The following is a 12004-nucleotide window of genomic DNA, read 5'->3' as shown; positions in this document are numbered from 1 at the left end:
CGAACTTAATGATGTTGAGTCTTCCTGTTCAAAACATGGTATGTCTTTTTATTTGTTCAAGGCTTCTTTTGTGCTTTTCAAAAGTGTTTCAAATGTTGCTTCATATAAGTCTTGCCTGTTTCTAAGTTTATTACTAGATATTTCTTGTCTCTATTTTAAAAAGGGTCTTTTCTTCCATTATAAATTTTTGTTTTTATACATGAAAGCTACCCATTTCTGTGTAGTAATTTTGTACCCCATAATCATACTAATTCTATTGTTCGTAAAAGTCTCTCAGTTAATTCTTTGGGGTTTACTGGATATACAGTGGTATAATTAGCAAATCTTAATAGTTTAACCAGCAGTTTTCCAACTTTATAGTTCAATTTTCTTTCTTTTACCTAATGGCTAGTATTTCCAGAACAATGTTAAAAATAATAGCAATGGTAGTGGACACTCTTATTTTGTTCTTAACTTTCATGGGAATATTCTAGTGTTTCCACAATAAGCGTGATTCTGGCTTTGAGCGTGAGATAGATATGTCTTACCATGTTATGGAAATATCCATCTATGCATATTTATTGAGTGATGTTTGTTTTGTTAAAAAACAGACTGGCTATTAAATTTTGTCAAATGCCTTTTTAGCACCTGTGTATATAATCATATGCTTTTTTCTCCTTAGATCTGTTAATATAATGAAGTATATTACTAGATTTTCTAATATTGAATCATTTGCACTCCTAGAATAAACCCCACTAGTTATGCATTGTTATTTAATGTACTGCTGGATCTTGTTTTGCTAATATGTTCTCCTTAGTTTATGAAAACAATTTGGAAGTTTTCATTTTTCCCCTATACTTTGGAACTGTTTAAGTAGAAATAGAATTATCAGTCTTAAATGTTTGAGTCTGGTGTTTGTTTGTTTGTAGGGGATAACAAACTATTTTGATCTTCTGTCTCTCCTGATTTGGGCTTTAGCAAATGCTTTTCTTACGAGAAAATTATCCATTTTATTCAAATTTTCAAATGTGTTTGCATAGATTTGAGCAAAGTAGTCTTATAATTCTTTACAACCCCCCTGTTTCCAACGAGCTTTCCCTGATAATGTCTTAGTTATCCATCCTGATTCATTTGTTTCATTGGAGTCTTCTGTAGGAATAATGTCCTCAAACAGGTCCCTGGGTGATATATTCTTCTCTGGAATTCTTCTCTGGAAAGAAGTGGTATTTTTGTGGGGAATGGGACTCTTGAGTCTCTGAGTTGCTGTCCTTTTGCCTTTACTCTAGATGTTCTGAATTGTTATTCTATAATCCTTTCCCTTCAGAAATCTGAGAGTTTTTCCTGTGAAAATACCTTGTACTTTGTGTCTGGAAGATTGTAAAATTATTCTTTTACCCTTGGAGTTCAGGAGTGATATCACGGTTACATAATATAATGAGCCCTTCAATATGCAAAACAGTTTATTAAATTCAGGGAAATTTGTATTTTCTCTTTGTGTATTATGGCTCCTCTTCTTCTGTCAAGAATGCCCACTATTCATATGTTAGCTCTCCTAGATGAGTCTTTCAAAGCGCTTATGCTTTCCAAATTTCTATAATTTTGTTCAAACTGTCTTCCAGTCCACTAACCTGGCCTCATCAGTGGCCATCTTCTTTTCAATTTATCTAACACTCTTTTTAAATTGAAAAGTATGGGTTTTAGTACAAGGAAGTAAGGAAGTTTTTGTGCTCTCATCAGATATCCTTATATGTTCCCAAATTGTGAATAAAGATGGGAAATGAAAAGTTCAAACTATCATCTGCTTCCTCCACCAGTTCTTCTCACGAGGAGCCATCTATTCTGGATCTTATGCTTGTTTTCCTTCTGTAGGATGACTGGGTTTTCTTATAAATATCGTTGTGTTTCTCTTGCATATCCCTTGGGATTTGGACCCAGCTGCCCGAGCACCGTAAACGGAAACAGTGTTCTAGCTAGATGAAAGCCATGGTGGGCTCCAGGCAAGCTGTCATTCCCCTACTGATGCACCAGGAGGCAGTCTCTCTCTCTCTCTTCCTCTCTCTCCCCACTTTTTAAACTCTCCTACATCTTATTAAAGGACTGTGAAAACAGCAGTTCCTCCACAGAGTCACACAAGGGGCAGCAGCCTTCATTTACTAGTCCCCCCGAATCCGTGCACCCAGCTTTCTTCCTTAATCTCACTGTTCTAACCCCATCCAAGTACCCCATGCCAGTAGTCCCCCAGTTCTCTCCTGTCCCTGAGGGGAAAAACATCCCATGACATCATTGGCTACTAGATCCAGACAGAGCTGAGACCTCACATTCCCCAGATCCCACTTCATGCTGGGCTTAGAAGTTCATAGTTGAATCGGAAGTGGAAGGAAGGGCATCAGGGTTGAGTTTAAGCTGTCGTGTTGCCACTAGCCATTTGCCCTCAGAGAGGAGGTTCTTATTCTAGAACACTTAAATGGGTTCCAGGGGAAGCCATGATTCTCTGAAATTACCGTCAAATTGTATTTATTTATCTATACATATGTATTATATGTATGTTTTTCTGTAGAGTTCTTTCAGAAGTTTTTTTAAGAATATCTTTTAAAGCAGTTTTATGTTCACAGCAAAATTGAGGGGAAGGTACAGAGATTTCCCATATACTCCCTGCCGCCACACATGAATAGCCTCCCGTGTTACCAACATCCTCCACCAAAGTGGTGCATTTGTTACAATTGATGAAATGATGTGGACACATCATTATCACCCAGAGTCCATAATTTACTTTCAGGTTCACTCTTAGTGTTGTCCATTCTGTGGGTTTAGACAAATGCATAATGACATTTGTCTCCCACTGTAGTAACATACGGAGTATTTTCATTGCTCTCTAAGGATCTGTGTTCCGTACATTCATCCCTCTGCACCCCCAACCCCTGGCAACCACTGATCTTACCGTCTCCATAGTTTTGCCTTTTCCAGAATGTCACATAGTTGAATCATGCAGTATGTGGCCTTCTCACATTGACTTCTTTCACCTAATAATATGCATTTAAGTTTCTTCCATGTTTTTTCGTGGCTTGATAGCTCATTTCCTTTTAACACTGAGAAATATACCAGTACCTATGTGTACGACAGTATCAAAGGACCAAAGGACATCTTGGTTGCTCCCAAGTTTTGGCAATTATGAATAAAGCTACTGTAAACATCTGTGTACAGGTTTTTGTGTAGACACAAGTTTTCAATTACTTTGGCTAAAAACCAAGGAGCAAGATTGCTAGGTCATATGATTAGAGTGTGTTTAGTTTTGTAAGAAACTACCAGAATCTCTTCCAAAGTGGCTGTTCCATTTCGCATTTCCACCGGCAATGAATGAGAGTTCTTGCTGCTCCACATCCTCTCCAGCATTTGGTGATGTCAGTGTTCCAGATTTTGACGATTCTAATAGGTGTACAGTAGCATCACATTATTGTGTTTTGTTTTTTTTGTTTTTTTTTTTTGCGGTACGCGGGCCTCTCACTGTTTTGGTCTCTCCCGTTGCGGAGCACAGGCTCCGGACGCGCAGACTCAGCGGCCATAGCTCACGGGCCCCGCCGCTCCGCGGCATGTGGGATCCTCCCGGACCGGGGCACGAACCCGTGTCCCCTGCATTGGCAGGCGGACTCTCAACCACTGCGCCACCAGGGAAGCCCACATTATTGTTTTAATTTGCGTTTCACTAACAGCATGTCATGTGGAGCATCTTTTCATATGCTTTTTTGCGATCTGTATATCTCCTTTGGTGAGATGTCTGTTAAGAGGTCTTCGGCCCATTTTTAATCAGGTTTTTTGTTTTCTTACTGTCAAGGTTTAAGATCTCCTTGTATATTTTGGATAACAGTCCTTTATCAGATGTGTCTTTTGTATATATTTTCACCCAATCTGTGGCTTGTCTTCTCATTCTCTTGAGTTCAGAAGGTTTTATCAGATTCTCAAAGAGATGTTAAGAATCAGTCTTACAGAGCCATACCTAAATTTGGTGGAAATCCCCAACACGCCAATTAGTTCCATGTAGATTGCTCTAAGTCCAGTGGGTATCGAGGGTCTCACAGCCTCTCGGACACCAAAGATTATATCTAAAAGTAAATATCTTCCACTTCTATGCTCTACTTTGGTCATTGTAAAATAGGTTACTGAATATGAAAGATTACCCTTTGAAGAAAGGGCAGGTTCTTGAACTAGAAGAAGATGGTTTTAAGAGAAATAAAATAAAACAAATTGAAACATATTATAGTAAATAATAACCTGTATAGAGTGGCAAAAGTAACAAATACAAGACAGTTGTGAGTGCAATGAGTTCAGGGATAAGAATTCAAAAAAGAGCTTTTTGAAGAGAAGCTAGAAGTGTTTAAAACAGTAAAGTAAAGATAATTTTATTTCCCCTCAAAATAAAAATGAAGAAGACCTTAAATTTTCTTTCAGCGATATGTTGATGGTGATTCTTTGGCACTTGGCATTCAACTTCTAAATCTTAAATATATTACTCTTTATCTCTTGAGAAAATGTTTCTGGCTTAATCAAAAGTTAGTAGGCAAAATATGTACTACAGTATATGGTTACTTTTGAAACATAAGCCCTAGTAATTCTAATGGAAAAGGATTTGATGCTTTTTTATTTGAGGTCAATAAAAATAGAAAATAACCTTAGAAAGATCTTTTTTTGTCTCTAGCAGATAGAAAGATACAAATATAAAGCCTTCTATATGTTTCAAATGATTTTTAGATTTTTTAATATATTAATACATTTTTTTAATGCAAGCTACTCTGATGTATGACCATAACCCAAGCAGACCCATGGCAACTGGGAGCAGAACTGGAAGGGGGAATAGATTTCAAGATAGATCCTTCTACCACAATCTACAATCCTCTACACATTTGCCTTAAATTACTTAAACCTCACTAACATAAGTATTAAGGTATAACAATATGATCAAAAATTCACATATTTACTAAAATTTTCACCTATATATTAGCTATAATCAAAGGCTATAAAGAGAAGCTTACCTAATTGAAAAATGTATACTCTTCTTTGAATATCTTGATCATTTAATGGGTCTGTACTAATTTGATCTTTTATTATACTCCATCCCTTTATCCTTTCTGTTCCCCTTTTAACAAATATGTGCTCAGTTATTATACTTGTTGTTGTTAAATAACACACAGTCAAAATCTATGCCCAGGCACCTAGAATTCAGGCATCCCTCAATCTAACCGAAGAGTGCCCCTTAGTGGACACAATGAGAATAAATATGCAGCGGTGATATGAGATATCACTGAATGATCACAGAGGTTATGTTCAGTAAAGCCAAGTATATCCATCTTCTCAAGGCAGCCACAACCAGCCTGTCAGAAACAGCACTCAACATGAAACCTCTTATGTTATCCCAATTTAAAGCAAAATCATCTTATCATCAATTGCTGGGAAATTTCTCTCCAAATCCCCAACTGTCTTCAAAATGAATTTCTAGGCCAACTGAATTCTGTTTAACTCTGCTGTTTCCTGGTTTCAGATGGCTACACCACGGATGACATTGAGTTTTACTGGAATGGAGGAGAAGGAGCAGTAACAGGAGTGAATAAAATTGAGCTTCCTCAGTTTTCAATTGTTGACTATAAGATGGTGTCCAAGAAGGTGGAGTTCACAACAGGTGAGGATGTTTCCCCCAAAATGAACTAGCGATGATGAGAAAGGAGATGGCTCCCACCAAATGACCATCTGATTTTCTTTTCTTTTCTTTTCTTTTTTTTCACTCAGGGGCATATCCACGACTGTCACTAAGTTTTCGTCTAAAGAGAAACATTGGTTACTTCATTTTGCAAACCTACATGCCTTCCACACTGATTACAATTCTGTCCTGGGTGTCGTTTTGGATCAACTATGATGCCTCTGCAGCCAGAGTCGCACTAGGTAATGCATTCCCAGCACTACAGAGAGCTGATGGTATTTAATGTCAAACAACAACCAATGAGAAGAATTACAGGCCAGGGTGTCTCTCACAGAGAGCCAGAGAATGAGATTACCATAAGAGTGCTGGATAATAAAACATCTATGTGTAAGCACTTACAGGGGTGAATGTTTTACAACGTAATATCTTTTTATCATTTTACCAAAATAAAACACAAATCTTGGAGTACATTCAACACTATATAAATGCTTCTTAGTGCTTCTTTTAAAATTCTCATTACACTAATATTTTACTAACTTTGTGATTTCTTCTTTGGTTCCTTCTCTTTACAGTGGAGAACATTATTGCATTATTCTCAAATGGATTTGGAGAAAGCTAAACCTTGTGACCATTAACAAGCCATGTCAATATTATCTTTCAAATATTAACTATAGTTAAATTGTATTGCTCTGTCTCCCTTAAATAGAGCTCCTTCTACTTGAATAAGACACAGACAATTCATCAGCTATATTAATGATCTGTGATCAGGACAGAATAAAAAATGGTTTCCTTCCCAGCAAAACAGAATTCAGAACTAATCTTGCCATGGTTGAGTAATTGCTGTACGCTAAAAGGCTATATTTGAGATTTTAAAGGATTCCTTGGAAAGTTAGAATATGTAAGGTCTGTCTGATGTATCTGGGTATGTGTGGGTCTACCTCGTATTTGACCCTAGAGCCATTTCAATTATCACTTTCTGGGGTTTATTTACAGACACACACACACACACACACACACACACACACACACACACACACACACACATATGCAAAAGAACATCATTTATTACTAAGCTAACATATACAGCTCTTCTCTTCTGAGACTATGGAACTGGATTAGATGATCAGCATACCCTTTCACCCCTAGACTAATTGTCAACTCTACAGCTCATCTCTATTGGTTGAGTATATAAGGCTCACAAAGTCAAGTGTGGGCAGCCCCTTATCAACCTTTGAACATTACAAGACTAAGGAAAGTAGACAAATAATTTATCATATCATACACATGTATCTGCACATATTATTTGAATATGTGTATACGCTATGGTTAAAGAAAAAACATCGGACAGTGTCTACAGTAGGGAATATGAACTATCAAGGTCATGAATTGTGGTTCTCTTTACACACCTATCCTCAAAGCTAATAATATTTTGATTAGAGGTGTCAGCCTATGCAGATGCTGAATAAACCTGTTCTTTGAAATGTAAAACCTAAGGTATTTAAAACCTTATCTAAGTGAAAAAGACATTTATTTACTAGCCCTTCTTGCTTAAAAAATTTAAGCCAAGGAGTAGAAGCAGTAGTGGAATTAGTAGATTTTAATGAATTATTGCTTCTGTACAGAACATTAGGTAGAATTATATTAGGGGAAATTTAAAATTTTATTCAAAGAAATAAATAGCACCACTCATGATGGCATTTAATATCAGTCCGGACATTTAAATTTATCACTGATCTAAACTATTTTAACCTTTTGTATGGTAGTTCAGACTTCCTACTTTATCTGTTCTCCTCAAGTTTAGTAGTCAAATCAGGGACTCTAAATAGAATAATCTGGCTGGCAAATGAGTGCTAAACTATTTTCTTCCCTTTTCACTTTCTAACTTCCATTCCCTTTGCCAGTTCTCCTTTGTCTTTAATATCCATTGCACATTTCCTATCTTTATTTTTAAGGACCTCCATCAAGTTTCACGTTTTACTTTTTCATCTCTCTGCTTTTATTTTAAATACCTTTGCTTCATACCTCCTTGCTTTTTGCCCCTAGCTGGGTGATCTACAGCAAAATAACTAATCTCAGAGTTTCTGTTTACTCAGCTATAAACTGGGAATTATATACCTGCCTTATCACACTCAGCAGGCTGTTATGACAGCCATATAATTCATAGCTGTAAGTGTTTAAAACTTCAAAAACACTATACAAATGTGTAATATTAGTATTACAGCAGACTTTAGTATTAGATATAAGTATCACTTCCTATTTTTCCCAGTTATCATTTAATCACCATAATCAACACAAAATATTATACAGACACACAAACATTATATTGTTAAGAATGCCATATTTAACAAAGTAGAATCTTTTAACATAATGCCATATTTAACAAAGCAGAATCTTCCTTTTAAAAAGACTACACTCTTAAATTTCTTTAACAAGTTGAATTTTTAGGAAGTCTTTTCCTGACTCCGGGGCACTAATTCATTCTAGTCTCTGGAATCAAGGAACTAGAGGTAATATTTGAAAAAGAAAAAAAAAAGCAATAAGATTATGTTATATTTTAAAATACATATATCAAATACTTGATGCAAGTCATGAACTTTCTTATTTGTTTCGTCTTTTCATGTTGACTCACTATGAATGATGCATTATAATTTTAAAAGACCATACTGACCCTGTGACCTGTGTGTATTACAGTTGCATGCAATGAAATAGGTCTCCTCAAACCGGTCACCAACTTTCAGTTCGGTAGTGACTGCTGTGGTGATTAGTATTACAAGGACAGATTTAGGAGGGACGTGACAGAGACGCTGAGAGAAGGAAGGAGAGAAGGAGGTGGCACGTAGCAGAAGGAGGGACATTTGACAGTAAGCAGTGGGCATGTCAATGAGATTTTAATATTTGCATCTACTTTTCTTTTTCCTTTGTGCATTATTTTTTTAAAAAAACAGTTTTCAACCCAACACTCACAGCGCATCCCATTTTATGATTTACTTATGGACTACGTAGGGAGCCTGCAGCTTTGTCTTTCAAATTGTCTGCCCTTTTTGCCCTGTGGTTTATTGCATTACTGCCATCATTCTGGAGCACCAACAAGAGATCGGCATCTGTCCTCTCAGTCTTGAAAAGGGAACTTAACAAGTGCGTTCAGCTGAGCTGTGTCTTTCTGTTTCATAGGAATCACCACAGTGCTGACAATGACAACCATCAGCACTCACCTCAGGGAGACCCTGCCAAAGATCCCCTATGTCAAAGCAATTGATATTTACCTGATGGGTTGCTTTGTGTTCGTGTTCCTGGCTTTGCTGGAATATGCCTTTGTAAATTACATCTTCTTTGGAAAAGGCCCTCAGAAAAAAGGAGCTGGCAAACAAGACCAGAGCGCTAATGAGAAGAACAAACTGGAGATGAATAAAGTCCAGGTAATATATTAAATATTCTCAACAATCTTCTTCTGAAATTCAGCAGCAGCATCGTGCCCAGGGCTCTCATAACAGAAAAAAATTATGAAATACTAGTTTATCTTTAATAAGGCTCCAACCACCCTTCATTTCACATATTTGAAAACTGACAATTGAAGATGTTAGGTTGAAGTTTACGTAGCTTAATAACATACCTGAGCCTGCAACTCAACCCTAAGTCCATTATTCTTTATTTTAAATTATATAGTTGTGAAACTATACACAAAAGAATAATTCCAGACCTACTTAATAAATAAATGAGAGAACTAAAGTGAACAAACTCTTACTCCTAAGTGGCAATGAGGCGTTATAGCACGGTGGTTACAACCACAGAATGGAATCAAACTGCTTGGATTTAATTCCCAGGTCTGCCACTTACTGGCTTTAGAACTTCAGGCAAATCAACCTGTGTAACTCCTTATCTAACCTCTGCTCTCAGTGTCATCAACCATAAAATGGAGATTACTATAGTATACCTATCTCTCAGTGATCATAAGGACTAAATGAGTTTTGTTACTTCTTTTAAAGTCTATTATTTGGAACAATACCTAGTACATAGTAAGAACTCAATAAGTATTAGCTATTATCATATACAAGACATTGTCAGTATTTTTCCTTTGCTTTTCACTGGTAGATCTTATGACCTGTGTTCTCACTGTGCATTAAAATAATGCTTTGTTTATTCTTTTTAAAAATCCCTATAGTCTCTACTTCTGTGGCATTTTTCACTGAAATCATTTGACAATTATGTGCGTTGAAATACTGGATCCAAGACAAATTGTTTTCAAGATGGTACACAGGGTAACGACTCAAATATTCATTCACGATTCTGAGCATTGGGGGTACTGCTCTGAATGATGGAGTTTAGATGCTAACGTGGGAAGACAGGCAGTAAACAAGCGAGTATCGAGAGCATAATTTCAGGTAATAGGAAGTGCTACAAAGAAAGTAAAACCGAGTAATGGGCAAGAGAATGTGTGGGGTCAGGTTCAAGGGAACAGGGAACTTTGATCAGGTGATCAGGAAGACCTCTTTGAGGAATTACCATTTGATCTGACACCTAAGTGATGGAAGCAGCAACCATGCCATGTCCATTCTAGGCAAAGAATTGTGTGGCGTGTTAAAGTACTGAGAGAAGACCAATGCAGCAAGAACATAGGAAGTGAGGGAGAAAGAGAATAATTTGAGTTGTGGCTGGAGAATCAGGCAGAAGTCAAATAATGAATCTTCAAGGTGTTTCTTCATGCTCTTTAGTAGGATATCAAAATTTGGGAAACACTGTCGGGTAATTAGAAAATTACAAATGAGGAAAACATACAGATTCAACCAAATGGGCAAAATTCAAAGCAACACACTCAAATAAATTTATACTCTTGTATAAAACACTATGCTTAATGCCATGGGAAAGGAGTAGGCATGATACTTGCCCTTGAGAAACTTCTGATCTGGCTGGAAAGAAAATTATGAATGGATTATAAAATAAGACAGGACAGCATTTATCTTGAAGAAAGGTTGAAGCTTCCTATTATCTGATCGTAGCCATACCAGCTTTAAAAGTACTTTGAGGGGGCTTCCCTGGTGGCGCAGTGGTTGAGAGTCCGCCTGCCAGTGCAGGGGACACGGGTTCGTGCCCCGGTCCTGGAAGATCCCACATGCCGCAGAGCGGCTGGGCCCGTGAGCCATGGCCGCTGGAGCCTGCGCATCCGGAGCCTGTGCTCAGCAACGGGAGAGGCCACAACAGTGAGAGGCCCGCGTACCACACAAAAAAAAACAAAAACAAAACAAAACAAAAAAAAAAACCAGCTTAAAATAAAGTCCATAGGAAAAGATTAACATAATATATGAAGAGATGGGAAGTATCAGACTAGGATTTGAGACTATAAACAAGAGCCAGTGGAAATCATAGAATTGAAATTTTTATTAGATGGATTAGAATCAGATTTCATACCACAGAAGAAAAAATTAGTATGATTGAAGGTAATATTGGCCTTCTCAATCTTTCCATTGCTCCAGTTCTTACCATAATTGCTACTAACTCAGGAATGCCTTAACTGACTGTCTGTTGGTTTATATTTTGTACCCTTGTGATTTGTTCTCATGACATCCTGTGCTTTTCCACCTTAGGACTTACCACAATATAGAGTATATGTGTAATTATTTTATTTGTGTAATTATTTTTGTAACCTCTATCTCTCTGCTAATCTCCAAGCTTCCCAAAGATAGGCACCAGGGTCCTTGTCTATTATGTTTATTGTTCTTTCCTTGGTGGCTAGAACTGAGAAAATACCAAACAGGAACTTTTTGAATGAATGACTGCTAGAGAGGCCTTTTTCATTCAAGGTGAGTTCGCAGATACCACACAAGGTATTGAGTGTTACATCACAATGTTTTATAAAATTCTCATGTATTCATAATAAGTAAGAAAAGGAGACTATCTATAGTCCATTTTAGCTTCTGCTCCGAACTTACTTACTCTTTCTATCACTTTGATTTTTGACATGTTTTCAAGCATACTTTCTATCAACCTCTGTTATTCTTTCTGAATCACAGTGATATAGCATCAGATAAATACAGTCTCCAAAACATATTGTAAGTTTTTATAAACTTCTTCATATTTAGACGGAATAATAATAGACCAGTACTATCTCGAGGAAATTATAATCATGCCTGTAGCTGCTTAGGTTTTCCAGTTCCTGACTTCCTTATCCTATTCTAAAACCAGGGGCTCAGGCAGACAATGAGTCAATAACAAAGCAAGTGTATCACTTCATCTGTTCAGCGCATCATCTCCAGCAGTGAAGTTAATGATGTAACCTAAGTGGTATTTAAAAATGTTACCCTCTGGTTAAATTTAAGAAATAGAAAATATTATATTTTTTCTTTA

The 12004-nt window shown here is 36.9% G+C and overlaps 1 protein-coding gene across 3 annotated transcripts in view; it reads left to right on the top strand.

The window, feature by feature from the left end:
* GABRB1 (gamma-aminobutyric acid type A receptor subunit beta1) overlaps positions 1-12004 on the top strand; it is a 394887-nt gene that overhangs the window by 372599 nt on the left and 10284 nt on the right. For 2 of the 3 annotated variants that reach the window (XM_027103040.1, XM_027103042.1), the window contains 3 exons: positions 5510-5647; positions 5755-5907; positions 8837-9081. In XM_027103040.1, coding sequence (XP_026958841.1) covers positions 5510-5647; positions 5755-5907; positions 8837-9081 — 536 coding nt within the window. The remainder of the gene's footprint in view (positions 1-5509; positions 5648-5754; positions 5908-8836; positions 9082-12004) is intronic. The other variant, XM_027103041.1, reaches the window with a different exon arrangement.

The sequence above is a fragment of the Aethalodelphis obliquidens genome, unplaced genomic scaffold (assembly GCF_003676395.1).
Source record: "Aethalodelphis obliquidens isolate GAN/ISIS:26980383/991018 unplaced genomic scaffold, ASM367639v1 scaffold6, whole genome shotgun sequence".
Taxonomy (NCBI): Eukaryota; Metazoa; Chordata; class Mammalia; order Artiodactyla; family Delphinidae; genus Aethalodelphis; species Aethalodelphis obliquidens.
This window is presented reverse-complemented; position numbering and strand designations above follow the sequence as displayed.